The sequence below is a fragment of the Anabas testudineus genome, chromosome 9 (genome assembly GCF_900324465.2).
Source record: "Anabas testudineus chromosome 9, fAnaTes1.2, whole genome shotgun sequence".
Lineage (NCBI taxonomy): Eukaryota > Metazoa > Chordata > Actinopteri > Anabantiformes > Anabantidae > Anabas > Anabas testudineus.
In genome coordinates, this window is record NC_046618.1 from 8,562,766 (window position 1) to 8,584,337 (window position 21,572).

The 21,572-nt window shown below is 39.0% G+C and overlaps 1 protein-coding gene across 1 annotated transcript; it reads right to left on the reverse strand.

The window, feature by feature from the left end:
- Nucleotides 1-348: 348 nt before the first annotated feature.
- adrb3a (adrenoceptor beta 3a) lies at nt 349-10,260 on the reverse strand. Its single transcript, XM_026343330.1, has 2 exons — nt 8,328-10,260; nt 349-2,544 (listed from the first exon to the last, which is right to left on the reverse strand). Exons 1-2 carry the CDS (start codon nt 9,644-9,646, stop codon nt 2,517-2,519), a joined length of 1,347 nt encoding a protein of 448 aa, XP_026199115.1. The 5' UTR covers nt 9,647-10,260; the 3' UTR covers nt 349-2,516.
- Nucleotides 10,261-21,572: the final 11,312 nt, after the last annotated feature.

A 21,572-nucleotide genomic window follows, 5' to 3' on the forward strand; every position in this document is an offset into this window, starting at 1 on the left:
GTTTTTCTGGAGTCCTGAGTGTAACACTACACTGTTGTATCATGAGTCTGTAATTAGTTAAAGTATCAGAGACAGAGGATGCCGTAGGCTGTAAGTCTGAATCCAACGGCATGTGGCTCAGTGATGCTACCTCGCTGCCAATATGAATCCATAAGACTTTATCGAATTAAGATGTTGTTGACTCGCTTAGATTAAAGTACTCTTGAGCTCTGCAGTCTGCTGTCCAGGAACTGTTTTTGCTCCTGTGTCCTGAAATCTGTCCTGAAGAAAACTGCCTGTACCTCACAGTAAAGCCTCAAGGATACCGATTTGTACTTCTCAATCATACGACTCATTTCAAGGTAGATCCAGGTTTAAAAACTTTTAATCAGACACCAGCAACATTGCAAACACATCCTCTAAAGTCATTCCAGAAAAGCAACATATATTATTACATTATTTGAAAATGAAAAACATGAAACGAAGGAACAATTGGATTTACATTTTAAAATGGTTTAAATGTGCAGCCTGACTTGAAATATGTAGGTCAAACATCTTTTATTATGCCCATCATTTGTCTTTGAACCTCATTAGCACACTGGTGATGGTTTGATTGACACAGTGTTGAGGTTGTTAAAAATAACTGTGGGGGAAATTGGAGCTTCCTGCCATCATACTTTATAAGTGGTGACTGATTCTCTCTTTTATCTAAAAATGCTTGGGATTGATTTCAACTTATTCTGCTCATGACAGATCAAATGAATCATCTGATATAAATGTGTCTTTACTTCAGACAGGCTAATTGTTTCCACTTGAAGTTGTTGTGGCTTTAGTCACACAGCACGTCTGGCAGAGCTGTTGTTGTTCATAGTATTTTTATTTTTATTTATTTTTTCAATGTCTTGCATTCTCCTCTCTGTTTATTTTTTTTAAAGTCCCAAATTCCTGTAAATTTGTCTCGGAACATAATGTCTGCACAAGCAGTGGCTAATAAATCAAAATAAGTCACTTAACATTTAGGTATTTATAATAGTCTAATAGTTGTTTTATTTTAGTAAGTGTGGGAGTCACAAGGACATAAATCTGCGGGTTAATTATGTCCTTGTTTTATGTAAAAAAAATTGTCTTTTTTCTTGTAGTGCTGGATAGTTTTAGGTATTTGCTATATCACAACTCAAATCTACATTGAAGTCAGGTCAAAAACTGATGATGCTTTGTTTTATGGGGTCACAGGTCATAATTATCAGGAGTCACTGTCGTACAGAGCAATGATGAACTGAAAATAGACCGTGGAGCATGGAGACATGTTGCTGATAAAACATAACCTCATTAATGTTATTATTAATTAATTACTTAGCCTCTGTAGCCCAGGTGCTGAAGTTATTGACATGAATTTCCATATCTGGAAATTACCTGTTGAATCTATAGACTTGAGCATAGATATGTTTGGATTACATACTAGAGATAGATGGTCCTCAGATGCATAATAAATTTCCATATTATTATGGTCTGGCTTTGCTTTCACAGAAGTGCATTTTCACACATGACCAGTGTTAAACAGTTTATTTATATATTATTTCTCAATGCAACACAAGATGTTTTGTCAGTAATAACATGTAGGAATGTGTCCCAATACTGCAAAATAATGGAGGACAATTATTTCCATTATTTGTCTATATTTGGACATTTCAGAGTCTTTTTTGTTTGTTTATTTGTTTTTATCATGGCCACTTTTACTGGCAACATAGCAAATAACATATTTGCCATGTTCCCTAGCAATTTATAATACTGTACCTTTCCCACGGACGTATCCTGGTGGTTAAAGCGACCAGAATTTAGTATGAGGTTACTGGATCTAAGATTTTAACAGCTTTGTTTTAAAGCTGTCATACAGCATAACATAAACTAGATTTAAGCAAGATAACTATTGTGCGGATACAGACTTCAGGCTCAAAACAGAAACATTAAGACTAAAAACAGACACTAGAAATGAGTTGTGTGGTGAAAATGAATGTTTCGTAACTGAACAGTGAAGATCTGGATCATGATCATGTTGTAAGTGAGACACGTTGGTATTTTGCTACAGTTTCAGTGTATCATAAATATATAAGTTACCAGATAACAGACTGTACAAAATCAGTTTATGCTATTATTCTTGAAACCATAGACCACATACACTGTGTCCAAAGGTCTACGTGAATGGATTTAAAACAAACGTACAGGTAAGTGTTGTGTTATTAAGAGCAAACAGTATTTGGATAAAACGGGGAGGTTCAACTTTGGTGTCACCTAATGAGTTGCTGAGTTGCAGCAGTAAGTCTTCTCTCCAAAGAGTCGGTCAGCAGGTTCCTCTGCAGAAGAAAGCTGTCGTTTCCTTGCTCTCAATCCAGTCGTCTCGTTGGAATTCAGCTATATTTAACAGGGCTGGTTGTGCTCGTCTTTAGCGCGTCCTCGCTGCTGTTTGGTTTCAGCCTTTGCAGGAATCACAGTAATGGTGGAAGACCACTGTTTTCATCAGTAGCTTGACATTTTACAGTTCATCCTTCCTTTTCCTGCAACGTATAGCTGAAAAGAGATGGATATGTAAGCACACAGCATTCCTATTGATATGAATGCCCCTGATTATCAGGAACCTTTTGTAGTTTAAAAGTGTTGAACAGATGAGGTGATGTCACATTGTAATTATAATCAGTACTCTATGACACAGATCTTGTGCTGTTTACTTTCTATTCTAAAAGTAAAGGTCAGAAATTTCCCACAATACAGGATGTTCATGCATTAATATGTCACATGTTTCTCCTTTAAAGATGGTCTATTTTAAACTTACTGGAAAGTACCCGATGCAGTGACCACCAGCTATCTTATTCTGAAAGTCATTAATTCGTTGACTTGCTGCGCTGTGCAATGTAACACTAGGAACAACGAGATGTAAACTGTGTGCTACTTGTTGGACTGCTCTGGTCACACCCTGCATGGCATTTCAGTTTCTATCAGATAAGAAAAGTCCAAGACAACTGCGGTTTGTTGTCTTACAGGTTTTTTGGTGAGCATGTTGGTGTTTCAGTGTGGAAAAAGTATTAATGTCATTGCTGCTGCCGTTCCCTTTTAAGTTCTTTCTAATTATAGAATAGATAATGCATAGTTGCTCTCCTCCTTTTATCCTTTGTGAAACTCTACCTTTCCCCCAACAAGAGAGGAATTCTGATGATATCATCTCCACTGTACAGGTCTCCACAGGAAGACATGGAACTGTACGCTTCACAGAAACATGAAAGCATCCAGAAAGAAATATGCAGGAAACTATGTGAATTCTCAGTTTTACAGTAAGTGCAAGAATGTCACTGTAGTCTTGAATTCATGTTGTACTTGTGGACAAAACTCCGGGAATAAGATTCTGTTACGATTCTACAGGATCCCACATTTACAGTTTCAATTACACATAGCATGCACATATTTTGTAATTTCCACTCACACTCTTTAAAAGAAATTAAGGTTAAAGAAAACCACCTGGTGTCTGTGCCAAGTGGATCCTCTGTCTGTCAGGGGGGAATAGCATTCACTAATATAATGTTATTTGTGATAGTTTGTGTTTTATTTTGTTCAGTAGTTCCTTAAAGTAGTTAGAATCATTATTAATAATTACATATAAAACAAACATATAAGACAAAATAGTTACATTTGACATACCAGAATCTGATTAGAAAATCAGAGACAAAACACAGCTACAAATGATCAAATGAGTGTGTGACATTAAATCACATTTATTGTAATTTAATATATTGTGTGTCTCTTACTAATCTGTACTCGTTTGAATTTTCAGTAAATAAAAGGTTGTATATTATAAAGCCGGCCACAACCACATGTAAGCAGGCATTCAAAAAATAGTCAGCTAAGTAAGTCCATCCACAAGTGTCTCTCACTCTCTTTACTCTAATTCACCGAACAAATATAAGACAATTATTATTTACTAATGTATTTAAAAGATTGGTTATTATTTTGTATAGATTTTAGGTCATGTAAGTCAGTACATCATTTTCAATTTGACAATACTATACAGTACATTTCATGTTAGAAATAAAAATGAAAATTGAAACCATTAAATGTTCCCGAAAGCTGATGTGGAGATAAAACCAAAAACATCCTGTTATGGTTTACTGCTTTTTTATCAGTCCAAACCTTAACAATTTAGAGTTGTAACAAAACTCGTGTGTTTGCTTAAGTCCTGGACGCCTCCATTTAAAGACTGCGATGCAGTGTGATTAACTCTGATAACAGCCAAGCTTGTAAGGGAGGTTGGAGGTTTCCCACAGGTCACTACCACCACGTTTTGCTTTATCCCACTGCTTGTTTCACGCTCTCTTGGGTTTGTTCTTGCTCTGAGCCAACCAAATGCAAAGTATGTAATTCAGTGTGTGGCACTTGGTCAGAGGCGCCATTATCACGGTGCAGAGAAAAGCTCTGAGATATAACGGTCACAGCACAGGAAAAACACATTAGTGCACTCAGGTCCCTCCTAAAATCAAAACAGTCAAAACATTAGATTGCCTTAATGTGCACCTATATGCTCCCTGCAGGTCTTCAACGTGACCTGCTAAACAGGAAGAGCTCAGTGTATAATAGTTTGACAGGCTCAGCGGCAAATGCACGTTAGCAGTAAAAGATTCCCGGACAGAACATGACACACTTGAAAAACTGTTTACACTGTTTGTCACACTAATTCTCCTCCATATTAACTGCATGTTATGTTTTCCAAACTTCCCATTAACACTGTTTCTGGCATTTCTGGATGGGAACACCCTGCGAGGGAGGGAAATACAACTATATCTTCGTATTAAGTTGGCATAGTGGTACACTTCCAGTTCCAGTAACACATAGTTATTTACAATATAAACCTGAGAGCAGGCTTCTACTGTAAACACAGTGTCCTTTTAGATTTGTTCCTTTAAGCTGTCAACTAATGTGTCTGAAATATTTACACAATCATTTGGAGTAATGAGCCAATAAAGTGATTTTAGTTAGTCGGTATTTATCCTAGAAATGTCATTCTCTGCCTTCTTTCTTTGTTTTGTATGATGTCTGCCCGTTTGTGCTTATTTAACTCACCACGGTTGAAAGTTCACAAGCCGAGCATAACAACATAAATGCAAATGTGCCATATTTATTTACATATTTGCGTCTTACGAACCTGTGAGCTACCAATGAGAAAAGAGTCAACAAAATCCATTCCGCTTGTTGTGACCCATCAGATACCTTAAGAGCTAAATCCGGGCACAGATCTTAACTGCTTTCTTGTCCCTGTGCCATTAGTGCCTGCTTTTCACATCATATCTTTCCTACTATAGTTTTTCTGAGATGGAAAATATTTGATCATATTGGAGCTGTTTTCTCCTCACGTCTATACAGTATGAGCTCCCTAATATGTCCTAATACACGTGCCTGTATGGCTGTTGCACTGTGACCTCGCAGACCCATTAATCCTGTGTGCATACTCATGAGAAGAGTTATGTTAATGTATGTTGAGAAGGCTGCAGCGATATGATGTATTTCTGTGGAAAAAGGAACTGTTGATAATAGCTTGCATGTGCAGAGAGGTGCAGCCACTCATCCCTGCCAGTGGTTGTAGCTCACTTTTTTTTTTTTTATCAGCCCTGTGACACATCAAACTTTGACTTAACCAACACTGGCACTGCTGCTGCTGCATGTTGTCTCAAGGTTTAAAGGAAATATGCAGCTCAATTCATCTTTTGTGTTGTTAGTTAAATAGATACAGAAAATTGAAATGACAAGGATAGCGTGGCATTATTGGCACTCTGACGCAACAACTCCAGCAGCTCAGACTGTACCTGGAACAGTTATCACACCCCCACAGTACATTAAACCTGTCTTTGAGCTGTGGCCCCTTCAGAGTCACCCTCAAACGGCTGGTCTCACTTACGTTTGTAATCCCGCTCAGTGTGCAGGGTGAGTCCACTGAGCCTTCCCTTTGGGGTGATTTACTACTGAACACGCCAGCCTCCTTTTAAGGAAGACTTTTATATGCTATTAAATGTTTCTCGGTTTACAGCTCCATTGATTATGTCTGTAAAATTCCAGTCAGGGGGTGTCACGTAAAGAGAAGTGAAAAATAATATGTAGTGTGCAAAGTAAATATTTAACATCCCTCTGTCATAAAATTTGACTACTCATGGGAATTTACAAGGCAAGGGCTGAAGTGTAAGAGCTGCCACTTGTCAAAATGACACTTAATTGTAAGTCGAGAATTAAAATTTTATGGTCTGGAATTATTTTACATTTGTCCATTACTTAAAGTAAATGTAGGGATTTTAATGTAAATGTTTTACTTTTAATTCAATTACTCATAAATACCATGCATATGTTTCTCAGTTTGTGACAACATAATAATATGTGGGAGACACTGACCAAATATTGGGATTAGATATGAGTTGTTATGAACTTATAGAGCTGTTTTGTGTATTTTTTGACTTTTAAAACTGTACCATAATGTGTCTGGAACAGAGGTTGGATTAAGGACTTCTGGGGTTGGGTCTTATAGTAATTTAAAATTGTTATATTGAGTCTAAAACATTTAAGTTTCACTCAGTTTAGAATAAAAATTGAAATTCTACACAACAGTGAAGAAGAAATATGTAAATATACCATTAAATACCAGTGATCAGGAACCCAAAATGTCCCTGGAGTCTACGAATTGTATGCATCTCATTGTATTCTGTGACATGTCAAGCTGTGGTACTATTTTAGAATAATAATAAATCAAATATTCAGCCGTCCAACCCTGGTTAGCCTGCATTAATCAGGGTGTTCTCATTGGTTGCCAGACGTGTAAACAGCCTCTCGACTTATGGGGGAAGTCTTGTGTGTAAGTGATAAAGATTTATCTGCTGCAGGAGGTGCTGGGCAGGGCGCACTGAGGCCCACTGACAGGCAGGGAGTCACACTCCTATCTGTAAATGTCCACAAATAGGCCATGTGGTTCTTCGCTCCAGAGCCATCTTTTTCATTATGCGAGACATTTTTCCAAATTCCTGATAATGCACAGAGGTTTCTAAAACAAAACATTAATTATTCAAGTTATCAACTAATATTAACTAGTGTGCTAAAAACATACACACTCAGTGTGAGCCATCAAACAGTGGACATCTGTGAGATGGATTGCAGATAACTGTGCAGAAACCGATACAGGTAAACTTCTCAAATGTTTGTTGAATCATGCGGGAAAATTCAAATATTAATTTTCACTCTTAGTTGTGTAGTAGTGTAAAAACCCAAAAGCAGCCAGTGTTTCAGAAAGGATTTATTTTTCTGCACTGTTCCGCTCAGTTTATTTTACTCCTGGACAGCAGCACACTGATATATTAGAGAAAGACCAAATATGGATCTCTACTTTTATTAAATGCACAGCAAGCAGTAGCAATGTTTTCTAAAAACATTTATTTTTACACTTGAAATGCTTTATGGATGTCTACATGTGATTATATTGTGCATGCTGGGTATCATGACATTGTTTCCACAGTAGTAAACACAAGATGTGTGGGTTTTTAAAGATATGGCTAAACTATTAAATAAAGAGGCATGTAAAGATCTGTTTAAAAGTTGGTTAAAAATTATAAATAATGTTAAATATGTATGTTTGATGTTGGAAATTACTAGAAAATTATGACTCTGTTAACATTTGTTAACATTTTCCTTTTAGTCATTTTTGTTGACAGTCATTATATTTGAAACAGAAACAAGGACACAGGTGTAGATGGGATTTTGTCATTGTTCAAGAGCACGTTGTAAGTCTTGACACATCAGCTTTCCAGTGCAAATCATAATAGATCACTGATGTCACTCTTTGCTCCTCTGGAAATTTAATTAATGGAACAAAAGGACATAGGTGCATATAGAAAAGCTGATTTCAAGCCCGAGACCAGAGTTAGTCCCTCATTCAAGTATCTCTGTGTCTTTTGAGTTTCATCGAGATTCAGTGAATAGTCTGTGAACTCCTCTCAAATAAGATTGAATGCGACTTCATAATGTAGCATTATGTGGAGTACAAATGTGGTTTATGCAATTAATTTAAAAATCTGAAAGAAATAAACAGCGCTACTTTGCTGTTGTACAAACCAATGTTGTATCAGCCGGATGTTATCGAGTCGGATATCTATCGAGGCGGATAGGTGTGTTACCATGGATACCAGAAGTTTATACCATGTTGACAGACAGCAGGTGCATATGAGCTGTAAAAATCTTAGTTTGTCTTCAAACACTGACTCCACTGTTTGTTCTCTGTGTTTGTAGAAAGTGTAACATGTGTGGTGAAAATAAGATAAGACAAAGGAACTTACAATTTGCTTTCTGGTTCTGAAAGGTCACTGAACTGCGTGCTGCCGTTGGACTGCACAGGGCCAGGGGACACCTCCTCACTTTTGCTGCTCCCCTGTGTACTAGAGAGGCTGTCATTGGTCTCTTGCCTACTGCTTGGAGACTTTTGGAAAGAGCTTGCCGTGCCTGACTCAGCTTGCCATAGAAAGCAGGAGCAGCGTGTCCGCAGCTCTTTATAGAACGTGTTGAGCTGTGCGGTGGACAGCCACGGGCAGCCCAGCAGGTTCTTGAATGCAGTACGAAACTCTGGACTCCTGCAGTAGATGATAGGATTGAGACCAGAGTTGATGTAACCCAGCCAGTTTAACAATCGAAAGATCCTTGCAGAGGGAACTCTTCTGTCAAAAGCATTGATGATGTTGGCGACGAAGAACGGCAGCCAGCACACCGTGAAGGTCCCCATGATGATGCCCAAAGTCTTGAGGGCCTTGTGCTCTTTGACAAGCATCAGCCGTGATGGCCTCCGCTTGGCACTTTTTCTCCTCACTGCACTACTGCAGCCGCTGGAGCCTGTACATGCCAGTGGCAAGATATTGTTGGCATGGGGGCCAGCAGGCATCTGTGAGGCTGGACCCTCATTCTGGAAACGCATGCGATTCTTATCTATGAGCTGGACCTGCCGTGTGGCTATTAGAAAGACTTTTGCATACACGAATATCATTATGACCAGTGGAATGTAAAAAGACACTATAGAAGATATAATAGCAAAAGGCCAGTTGGTCACGAAGTCACAGCACGCAGGTTCATTGTAGCACTTCTTTGCTTCAGAATCATTTTCTGCACGCCAGTAGCCTTTCATTATTGGCACAAAGGAAATTAAGGCGGACACAAGCCACACTAAACAAACTATTCCTCTGGCTCGCCACTTGCTGAGTAGAACCTTGTGTCGGAGTGGCCTTGTAATGGCGATATATCGGTCCACAGCTATGACACAGAGTGTCTCGATGCTAGCCGTCACACACAGGACATCCACAGAAGTCCAGAAGTCACAGAAAGTCTCACTGAGCTGCCAGTTACCTGTCACCACAATTGTGGCTCCCAGGGGCACCACGAAGACGCCCATGATGAGGTCTGCACATGCCAGAGACATAATAAAGATGTTTGTCGTTGTCTGTAGCTGTGAAGTTCGTGCTACAGCGATGATGACCAGCATGTTTCCCACCACAATGGTTAATATAATGATGACCAGAATGATGAGGCTCCAGGGTCCTGCTGCATCGTGGTAGGTAGATTTTGTTATGTTGTCCACTAAGGATGTTGGGGTGCTCAGGTTGCCAGCCATTGTTCACCAGCTCAACTCAGTCAGAAGAAGATGAAGATGTTTTTCTTTTCACAACAAAGTTAACACAACTAAAGAATGTGCACTTCGTACTAACATTGTAAAACAGCTCAAAGTAAAATTGACACAAAGTAAAGTTGACACAGTTTTTCCCACTAAGCAGTAGTTATTCTTTACTTTGCAGTTAGTGCTTACGTTTCACACCTTGGAAGTCTTGTTTGGCAGTTCTCAAAAGGCAGCAGTGGCTCTCCATGTTTCCAAAGACACTGTTTATGGACGCTCTTCTGGTGAAGGCAACAACAACATGGTCCCTAAAAAGATGTATCCTAACTGTCCACAAAGCTGAAACTGTTTTAGTTCACACTGTTGCAGTGTGCTTTCATGAATCCAAGGAAAAACATCCAAATATTGAGTGAGGAAAAGTTTTGAAAAAGAAAACCCAGCCTTGTCCATTTAAATTCATCCACAGGGATTTGCAGTGTTTCCGCTGAATCTTGCTATGAGCCACAATGCCACAGTTGGACTGTTTGGGGATCAAGCAAACAGTGACGCTGTTGCAAGAACCACCAGAGTGCACCAGAGTGGCTGCCCAGTCTTTCTTTTGCTTGCTCTCTCTCTCTCTCTCTCTCTCTCTCTCTCTCTACTCACTCTATCTCACTTGCAGGTTGCCCAAGATTGTATTGGCTCTAATCACTCCCTGGCTGAAGGCAGAGGGGAGGAGTCGCAAAGTGTGCCTGTGTGTCGAAACCATACAGGGATCTGTACCCTAATAAAGCTAAACACATAAAGAATAACACACAGTACATGTATATGACTGTAGGTAAAATTACAGCATATAAATGCTGTAATCTGTGTCAAAGTGTCACATTAAAACGGTTCCATTATTATTCTTACACTCACATTTCCTTCTTGCACATTTTCACCATCAGCTCTTCAATCTTGAAAGTCGCTGACGTTGTGTTGAATGTGACGGCTGGATTAAGATATTAACTGTATCTGTAACCAGACTGTGTCAACAACGTGACAGGCTTTTCCTTTACTGGCGTCTGTTCTGATTGTCAAATGATACTGGATTATGTCAAACACACACTTCCAAAGCTCAACAACATGTTGTGTCATGAATGCCATGGAACACCAAACCTACAGTAAATATAACAATATTGGAATATAAGGAAGTTAAGCTGCTGTAATTATAATTATAGATCATTATCTCCACAGTATAGCTCTAAAGGTTTATTTGTAATAGAGTTTGAGGTCAGCTTTGCAGACCAAAACACACGAGGCACCCTCAGCTGTAGAGAATAGGAAGTAGGTGCCCTCCGTTTGACTCAGAGTAGTAAAAGAAAATAATAGATTGCTATCTTGCGGTTACTCAAGCCAGCACACTGAAGAAGAACAATCAGGCAAATGCCTTCCATGCGATTTACTTCAGATATCCAGCCCTCTGCCGCTGCGGTGAGCTGTCACCGAGCAGTTCCTTCTTTGGTCTGATCAGCCCTGCAACTGCAGCTGTGGCCGCTCTGCATTTATTTCCCACTTTTCTTTTGACTTTGACTAATGAGAGGCTACACTCACACGTTTGTTGGCAGGTGTAAAATATCTGTGCTGATTTTTGCCCTGAAATACCAAAGATTTTCATTTGATTCATGGTGGCCGCTGGCTCCAACGTCCTACTGAACAGAATAACATCAGATAAATCATCTTATTATTTGCACATAGAGTCCTATTTGGGTTAATAACCTGAGCATTTCAAAGTTACTAAGAGGTTTTTACTTAACTCTATTCAATGAAAAATTTTATTTTCAGTTAAACTAATGTTAAAATTGATATTGAATTAGTTTGTGCTGTAACAGGGATTCACGTTTTTCAATATCTTCCTTCACTTTTGCCCCATTTAGGCTTAGATTTTTAAAAAAGGCTTTTTTTAAGTCAGGCATCACTTTGTCACTCATCTGACAGGAAGTTGTGGCGTTTTGAGTGCATTCACAAAGGGAAAAGCAGTCAAAAGCAAAACACTGGCGCCTTTTCAAGCTTGATGACCAAGAGGCCCCGTTTCTGTAAATGAAGGTCACCACTGCGGAGCTGACAGCTTGACAGCTGCTCATTTGTTGTTGCGTGAGAAGATGCCATTGGTGGATCTGGACCTGGTCCTAATCTGGTCAAACACAGCAGCTGGCACAAGCTGATTTGTTGATAGTAGAACGGGCCGCGGCAGCTTTCTCACCATTACAGAACCTACCTTTTTATTTTAACAGTATTATATACCATGCATGTTTTGATGATTTACAGGGTTAACGTTTTCTGGTGGGATTTGAAATGTGATGTGTCCAACATCATCTTTAAAGATGAACATGACTCTCCACAGTGCACTTGACCTGCACAGTCTGCTACTTAAATGTTTGTGATGCCCTAATTTGTTCCCCGCTTTGTGTGAAACAAATTGTAATTGTGGGGATGTATTTGGCAAGAGCTGCATATTTCCTTGACAGAAAACCCAATTTATAGTGTGCAGAACAGTCCAGGATTTGCTCAGTCCATGATGACAGGCTGTAAATCATCAGGGCAATCATAAGGCATTAAAACGCTTATTACACTCACACTCTCCACATATACTTTACCCTGGGAATGCTTCCTCAAATCCTCAATTACAATATGTTCCAATCTGCTTGTATTCAAAAAACTTCTGGTATTTTTCTGTTAAGACTAACAGGATATAGCAAAGGCATGACCTGTGGCGGCCATCTGGTCTGTACAAACTTACATTTCTATTCACAACACAATCCATCTGTTCTTTGCCAAAGCTCCCATGCTTTGAAAAGTCAGCATAGTCATTCTCCCACTCATTGCCAATGGCAAAATCATGATGGTGTACATCAGCAGCTGTGCTTGTTGCAGACCATTTGTTTAACACTAGACTTTTTTTTTTTTTTTTGAGTGGCTCTTCAAGATGCTTGGATCTCCTGAAGTGGCCACATTTGCTTTGGCAGAAAAAATACGAGAGGTGTTTAATGTCTTCGACTTGTCAAACAAAAGTTAACCGGCAGCCAGTGCTATGAGTGTAAACACACAATACTGCTGCATATAAGAAAAGATATGACATTTTAATCTGACTGCACAATCTGTTTTATCTTCCTAATTCTCCATGTTTAATGGTTGTGACCAAAATCCAGTTGTTTCAGCTTTAACAGCGCACCTTCAGTGCAGTTTGAATGGCTGTGGCTTTTCTGTAGCTCAGATGTTTACAAATGCCTCCGATGAGTTTGCTATTTTTTCTTTTGCGCAGGAAATTCTCCATTAACTGGGAAAGCTAATCAAGACTGGAAGGAGGAAGGAGTGGCTGCAAGTGCAAAACAAACTTCAGACCCCAGAGTGCTAATAATACCTGGTAAAAGTAAAATGCACAGTGAAATCAGATGCAGTACGTGTATTGTAAGAATGTGAGGAAAATTGCATTTCACTAGAGAACATTTATTGTATTTTTACATGGATGCATCCTGTGGGGGTTGAAGCCAGCAGATAGTGTAGTATGAAGCCACAGTGCTGAGGTGAGAGGACGCTGTTCAACCTTCAGCAACTATCATGTCGTGGGTAAATCACACTCATTATACCCTGAGTGGAACCACATGCTGAGGGTTTCTGGGGCGGTACACAGGGAATACTGAGGGTTTAAGACACTGATGGCCTCTTTCATTCCATACACTCTCGGGAGAGAAACAAGGCCAATGTCCGGCTATTTCTGAGAACATGATAAGTATTTCATTCTGAAAACCACACTGACTGCATACAGATGCTTCCTATCTCAAACTCATGCACTTAATAACCAAAAGAGTTAAACATTTAACAATGCCATGTCACAGTCCACCTCTCCAATCAAACATTTTTACTTTAAAATTCCTCGTTTAAATTTTATTAGTAATATGTGTATTAATTATGTGTCATATTTTAATTGGTTACTTAGTAAATGAATTATAATTCAACACTGTTAATGTCCATACTCCTGCCAGTTGCACAGCCCAGTTTCCATAAAGAGTATCCATCTTTTTGTTTTGTAAACCACTCATCCTGTTCAGGGTTGTGCCAAAGTGGTTCTGTTGATGTGTGGTTTCTTTTTTATTACTTAGTTACAGTGTTTGTTTGGTCAGTATGTTATTGTTTGCCTGTGTGGAGCACCGTGATATTTGTTTGTTATAATATATGGTGATACAGAGATGTTTGTCATAATCTGTGCATAATATATGTAGAGGAGATTGATTACTCAGGTTATACTCGACCATAGTGCATAAAGTTTGTAAAGATCACAAGGCACAAGGCAGTAAGGGGTAAATTCTTCAGTGAAGGAGCTTTGTATGTGATTTTGGTGTGTATCCACAGAGGATTCAGGTTCTAATGACAAGGAGTCATTAGTAAAAACCAGGACACGTGCTACAGGCCAGTCGATTAGAGAAGTGCAATTACAAGTAAAAACCATAATGTGTGAGTCCCTTTGGTTAACCTTCAGTCAGTGGGAGCAGATCGCTAGGCTGTAAATTTGCGAGAATGCTGTCAGTGGCCACTACAATATGCTATTAAAAATCCATACAGCCACAAGGTCTGCAACTATTACTTTAAGTCAAACAATAATTTTGAGCCAGAGGTTGACACCGGCTCTATATCTTAATAAAAGAAGTGGTTTGCATCTGATCATCCTGTGAATCAGTGTCAGAGCGAGGAAGGCAGGAGTGCACAGTGCTGGCGCCAGAGACACAGACAGAGAGAGAAGGGCTCTGGTTCAGCTCTCATCTGGTCCTGGGTGGATCGATGACTAGTGTCAGTATGTTGGCCCTCTGCAGTCAGTGGGAGTTTATTTGACATTAATCATGAAAATTACTCATTACCACCTGTGATCTCACTGGATTAATGGTGACACGCCAGGTGAAATCCAGCAGTAGGTGAAACGCTGTATCAGGTAAACATGCCAGACAAGGATTCGTCTCATGGGAAATCTAGATAACTTGTCTTGTCAGTTAAAAAAAAAAAAGTGAGACAAAACAGCAGACAGTTAATTGAGCATAGAGAGATTAAATGGGGGTACAAGAACAGCACAGGGCAAAGATGAGAGGCCAAACTGTAGAATGGATGCCTAAATATGACAAACAAACAAATAAAGAAAAGAAGGCATTCATAGATTATCTTGTTTCCTTTGTGTTATCAGAAGGTTGCACAGGTTAACCAGTGATCACTGTGTTAGATCTATGCAGATGCAGGTAAGTGGCACAGATTATTGTCTCCTATTGTCTAGAATTCATTCATATTCACTCATATATACTGTCATGTTGCACATTAGGTTAATTTCTGTCAACTCTCATGTCTGCATCTTATACATACGCCTGAGAACCCTGAGACTTCAGGAACCCAGCTCTACTTTTGTAGACCAGTGGTTGTGAAACTGATACAGGTTTGAACTGATTCAACGTTATAAACAGATGACAATATATGGGTAGTTCTACAAATCACCTTGTTGGCCAGTTGTCATTACCCATCAAATGATCATAACTGAGATAGAGAGAGAGAATTTTGTGTTGCGACACCATGCAAAGTTCAAATCAGTTAAGGTATTATCATTTTTTCTGTTTATCCTACGGTTTGTGTTTGTGTTTACATTGCTACAAACAAAGTTTGCATGTAGCCACAGCAGCCATTTCACTCATGTAGCAAATTTACCAGCTCTTACTTTCTAAAAAAATTTGCATGTTGCTTTAATGCAGAGTTTTTACAGTCAAACACTGAAGTAATGTCTGAAGGCCCAGCCCAATGTGAATGAGCAACTGGGCTTTGGCTTAGTTTTTAAGGTGTAACACCAATTTTCTCTGGCCACAAGTCCACTTTATAATAATTAAGTCATGAGGCCTGTCAATCAGCCATGAGATGTTTATATTTTTTTAATTTTTTTTGTAACACGGCTATGAACAGTCCTTCTTTGGGTTTACAGAACCCCTTTTGACTTGCCTGAACCATTAACAACCACATTACAGTAACCAAATCATTCCACCACAGTGTTTCAAGGCACGTCATTGTACCTTGCTTTTGCAAAACACCACCCAGCTTAAGTGGCCTCATTTTAGACCAAGTAATGTTTTGTATTTTAAAATGGAAATAATACTCATAAAAATGTTGTTTTTTTATCCCACTGCAGTGTGTCTGTTGAGGCCACAGATCACTTGACCAGTAACCAGCGAATTCTCCTTTACGATTCATATGTTGAGATTCACCTGATTGACCAGATGAAACAAGAACTCACCCACATATCAAGCTGCACTTACGCCCACTAGTACATGCACATTCTTGTTCTCTTCAAATTTGACATTACTGACATTACTGGCACTGACTTCCATTCATCCCTGAATCCCTAACCTTGGCCTGAACCCTCAACACTTAACTTTAATACTGAGCTAGCCCAGTCCCCTATGAACTAAATTCTTCTAATTATGTTCAGTCTACAAACACACAAAGGCTGTATGCATTGAGCATGTAAACATTACTGTCGGGGGGACAGCCCACATATGTTGGGTGACTGGGAATGTAAAGAAAGCCCCACGGAGATAGTATCAGATAATCTCATGTCTGTGCTCAGAGACATGAGAAGTTAAATATGTTTATGGTTATTTTTATCTTTATTCATTCTTTTCTATTTTGCTATACTCTTTAAAGCATGTGTATCGTGTCTTTTTAGAAACTGACCATTTAACGATTTAACGATTTAAGACCTCACAATACATAACAACTACAAATTAAATAGAAAGCCCTAAAAGCCCCACTTGATCAAGCACTAGGCGACAGGGTGTGTGGCCTTCTGCCTCGACCAGTTAAGGTGAGTGGAAAGTGCACGGAGAAAAGAGCACAAGCAAAACAGAAGAAGAACAACAAGCAGCTGACAGGTTGGTAGGGATTCTTCGGACCAGTATGGACCAGTGTGATCCCCCAACACTATATGCTACGGACCAGCCTAATTTAATGTCAGTGAGGCCACTTCAGTACGTGGCCCGTAACCCATCACATCACGTTTTTGAGAAGTTGCAGGTGACGTTGTAAGTCCAGCTGAGCAGTGTGTGAATAGTGCTGCCAGCTCTCCATTAAGCCAGTGTGAACGTGCCAACTTCAATCTTATCTGACTGGCACTACTGGCCCCGTCTTTCTACACACTCTGCTCTATGACCAGTTACTGTATGTTGACAGAACAAGCAAAGCTTTTTAATATCAAGATAACAATTAGAAAAAACAAACCAATAAAAGTGCTTTTGGCATCCACGCAGCACCATGCCATGTGGCTTGTTTTGGAAAGGTTGATAAAATGGTATGATTTCTGCCAAAGGTTTATTTTTTTACTCTAAGTGAAAAATCGGAGTAGAAAATAGTAGAAAGGCAGGAACGACCCAAGCATCAATAATATGTCAAATAAAAGTACAAAGGCCTTGATGCACTTTGATTGATCCGGTTTAATTGACAAAATTGTGACAGAATATTCAATTATATTATATTACTGAGTTTTTCGCATAGCTTTACATAGCTTCAACCCATTATTAAATAAAACAGATAATTGAATAATAGACCACTTAAGAAGTATTAGTGTGAAGAAAAACAAACAGAGCATATGGCACATCATAAATCAGGAATGTAAGGGCTATAATGATCATTGCCACTTTGTTTTGCTTTTTACTTTTACTTGTCCCCATCTTGTTTATGTTCACTTTTCTGAATGCATGCCCCCAACGTGTCCTTATAAGGCGTTTTCTTTTCAACTCTAATTGCTGTTGCCCTCTCCTATCATTACGCCATCATGCAACATGAGCTTGCTGTCATTAGCAGCACTGTTCACATGGTTCCACACTCACATCCAGTGGTGTTTTGTTAAGTATATGGATGTTTGTTTGTTTTTCTCCTCTCAATACAAAGTTCTTCTTTCAGTTATATTCTGAAGTTTCTTTGTTTGGCCTGGTTTCTGCTGGTTGGTTTGTTCATTTGCATACAATGTTTACAATATCTACTATATACAATTTAGCCTTTGCATGTGTCCATGAGTGATGTTGACTAAAAGGCTGTAAAACGTTTTAAATTACATTCACTAACCAGCAAATAATGCTGATGGCATTTCTTTCTCTTCACTTTATGTCCACGTGGACTTTTTTGCTTTTTGAGATAAGAATTTTGACATAAGCGCTAAAGCAACCATAATCAATATGTCTTCTATCGACTGTGGTTCCATGACTGGCTCACTTGCAGCGATGGACCCACAGAAAATGTTTTGGTTTTCAAGCCTGCAGCTTTACTGCTTTCATTGAGTCCTTCTACTCTCATTAGCATCATTTCCAAATGTAGCAGCCATCTGTTCAACAAATTAAAAACCCATTATACCCTACCTGTTAGGCACCAAACTGCAGACAGACACAATTAGCAACTAACTGGTGATCAGTGGGGAGCATTTAGCAGCTAAAGATCCATGTATTCCTCTCGTGAATTGGTGGAGACTAAAACGGGGCTAAAAGTAGAGTGAATGGTGAAATTACCTCTGTGAGGTGGACAAAAAGCATCATATTAATGTTAATGTTGCTTCATACTGCATGTACAAATATGCAAGGTCCATGCAAGTTAAAGTTTAATTATACATGTCGTGTCTCTTTTTTATGCGTTTGAGTGGCAAAAAACTGCAATGCTCCCTCTTATGTTTTCTGATGAAGCAAGAAGACCGAAATAACGTGAGTGGAGGTTAAAACAAATATCTTTTGGTGCCTCCTGTGACTGCACCCTTAAGACTTTCTTCGAGTTCAGCCCCTGGCGCCATGTGAAGCGTATTGTAATAAGGCTCAACATGCTGATTGAAGATAAAGCTGAGTAAAGGAAATGTAGAGGAAGGGAAACTGGGTTGTGTAATCTACTAGTGAATGATCCATCAATGAGGAGAACAACATGCTGTACTGTTCTGATTTTATTTATTTGTTTGTTTGTTTGTTTTGACAATGTTTTATCAAATATAATCATCATCTGTGTTATTACCCTGGGAAAGCTTTGTGACAGTATCTGTGATTCCTCTGTTGGTGATCCCAAGGGCTTTAGCGATAAAGGGAAAAGATGCCAGCGAGGGGAAGGCGGCATCTGTCTTCCTTTGTTGTAAAATTCCTGTGCTGCACGCAAGTCCCTTCACATGCTCACCTCTTCAGTGCCAGTCAGACTAAGATTAGAAAGACACACTTCAACACTACTTTCTAATGCAGCCTCATCTGTTTACTCGTATGTCTGTAGGAATCTCGACTGGCCAGTTTATGCTTGAATTCCACTGGAGAGACAGAGCAAGAGGACAGAGGTGACTGTAAGAATGCGTGAGTGCAGGTTTGATAAACGTGACGGAGAAGATAGGTAGGAGAGGTTTTCTGCTTCAGATTGGGACATCTGAGGGACATGAATGGCATGAAAACATGTGAGCGTGCCCTGAGATAGAATCTCTTCAGCCGGCGCCCTTTTGCTTTGGAACATTACTTGTATTGATAATGGTATATGTAGGCAGTCGACGAGCTTAGACCTGTTCTTTTACTTTTAAAACAGAGCAGCCAGTTCCAGTGTCTGGAGCTTCCTTTGAGGCAAGGCCAGTCGAGGACCGGTCCAAAAATGCAAACAGGACATCTGATTGCTCAGGGAAAACCAGTCCTCATTATGTGGGAAAAAAAAAACAGAGTTAGAAACCAGCCTTGTTATCCAGAAGTCGTTAGACAGACTGCTTTGCTACTGAGTCAGAATCGGCAGTAAAGACTGCCTTTTTAAAGAAAATAAAAATGACTCAACCTGTGTTTTGTGTACTTCACGGACCAGCGTTTGCACCATTAGACACTTAAATAGAACTATGTCAAGTGTCAGACAGCTTGGATATTTTAGATATACACTTTCTCTTTCTTTTTCTCCTGCATTTATTTACAAGCGTTTTGCGAAGGTCATTTCAGCGACTTATTTCCATTTAGTCAAATTGGTCTGACGCAAGCAGTGCTAACAAGGTCAGCCAAGAGGTAGAGAATTGGGGAACAGACGCAAGATTATAGTGTTGATTACAGTTTACGACAGTAGGACAGATTTCTAATGGGATTACATGTCACTGAGATTTTGATTGCCCCTCTAATTACCAGTTTAACAGCAACAAGCATAGGACAATGTGATGAGGTGGGCAGGACTATCACATGTCAATCAGAGAAGAAAGATCAGATGTTATTATAGTGTGATACTGGGTTAAGCACAGATAGAAATCTGATCCGGAAATCGGACTTCTTTCTTTAGAAATGACAACCCAGGTCAATTTGATGAATGTGTCATGAAAGACACAAACAAGGAGTTTTTTATTTGGACTGAATTACAAAGAAGGGAGGAACATATGTTTACAATATCCCAAAATCAATTTTAAAATGTATTCTCTCTCTTTTTCAACTTTTGATAGTAAGCTGGTATTTAGTCAAGACATTTCCATGTGGTCATATGATCAGCATGCTCACTCAGTGCCTCTGCATGTTTGTCTTGTCTTTTTGCAGTGTACCATGAAAAAAAAACAACTTACTGCATAATTAAACTGAACTTACAGGTTACCTTTTTGTAATTATGGTGTACCTGTACAGTACGTACAAATATGTAATACATTACAAAGTATTTTCTAACTAAAGGGTATCTATTCTAAAATGATACGGTACATACTGTGTACAGAGTAGCTATCTATACTTACAGTGTACAGGATGACAGTGCCTCTCAATGTGTACACTGCTCTGTACAGAGCCTTTATGACCACAGAATATACTGTAATACAATTGTAACACGATAAAACACTTGCACATAACATGTGTCATATACATGTATATGTCATATTATCAATGTTAAAACAACATATTTGAGGCTTGACACCAAGTCTGTGTACTATAATTATTCATAAGAACACCACATAAAAGCAGCTTGTGGCCCATGATTTATATATATATATATATATATAAAAAGAAATATACTCACAAACCTTGACTAAGAATGTTTCAGGCATTATTGAGAGTCTATAAAAATATATTCAAGGCACAGCTGAGCACATCAACAACTGCTGCACCAGGGTTATCAAGACCAGCTGTCACGTTTTCTGTGATGCTCCTCACCTTTTAATGTTAATTTAAACATGAAAATTAATTTTTGAATGCTCCTTCATTTGTAACTTTCTCAACCATACTGTATTTTCATACAGATTCACAGCATGCTACCACAGTTTTCACCTTCTATTTGAATCTTTTATTAATGCTTTTCTCTATCTTTCACAGACATCTCTACTTCACTCAGGTCGTAACTGTCTCCTATTAAACACATATTACTAAATAGCAGTCTCACCAGATGGACACTTAATATGTACTGTATTTGAGAAGATACGGAGGCTAATGCAGGTCTCAACGGTGTGAGAACTTTGCTTGTATATGCAACTGAAGAGTGTGTAAATGTGCAAAACTATTTGAGTGACACTAGATTCCCAGAGATGCTAGTTGTACATGTTTAAAGCTTGGTAAGGACGCAGTTCATCAGTACAACACATGAGGAGAACTTTGAGAGTAATTAGTGATCCTGATGTTATAGTTTGGCTGTTCTTCTCTGTGTCAGTGTTTGACAGAGGACTGGACTCAGTTACCCCATTTATAGATTGATGCAATTATTACAGTTGATAGCAGTTAAACCAGACAGATACAGATTATGTGATAGAACTGATAAAATCCTGATTACACAACATCTCATTTCAGTCCATGCAATCATCTTCTCACTGGGTAGAAAGTTTGTCTGCATGTTATGTATTCTCTACCAAGGAACCAGTTCAATGTCCTGGTTTCCTTGATTTTCTGTTGTTGTTTTTGTTACATACTATGAAGTAGTTGCAAGTTCAATTAACCTAATTACTGATACT

Coding starts and splice junctions, on each gene's coding strand:
- adrb3a (XM_026343330.1), bottom strand. CDS start 9,646: ATGGCTGGCAACCTGAGCACCCCAACATCCTTAGTGGACAACATAACA. Junction 2,545..8,327: donor TCAGAACCAGAAAGCAAATT/GTAAGTTCCTTT, acceptor ATCTCTTTTCAG/CTATACGTTGCAGGAAAAGG.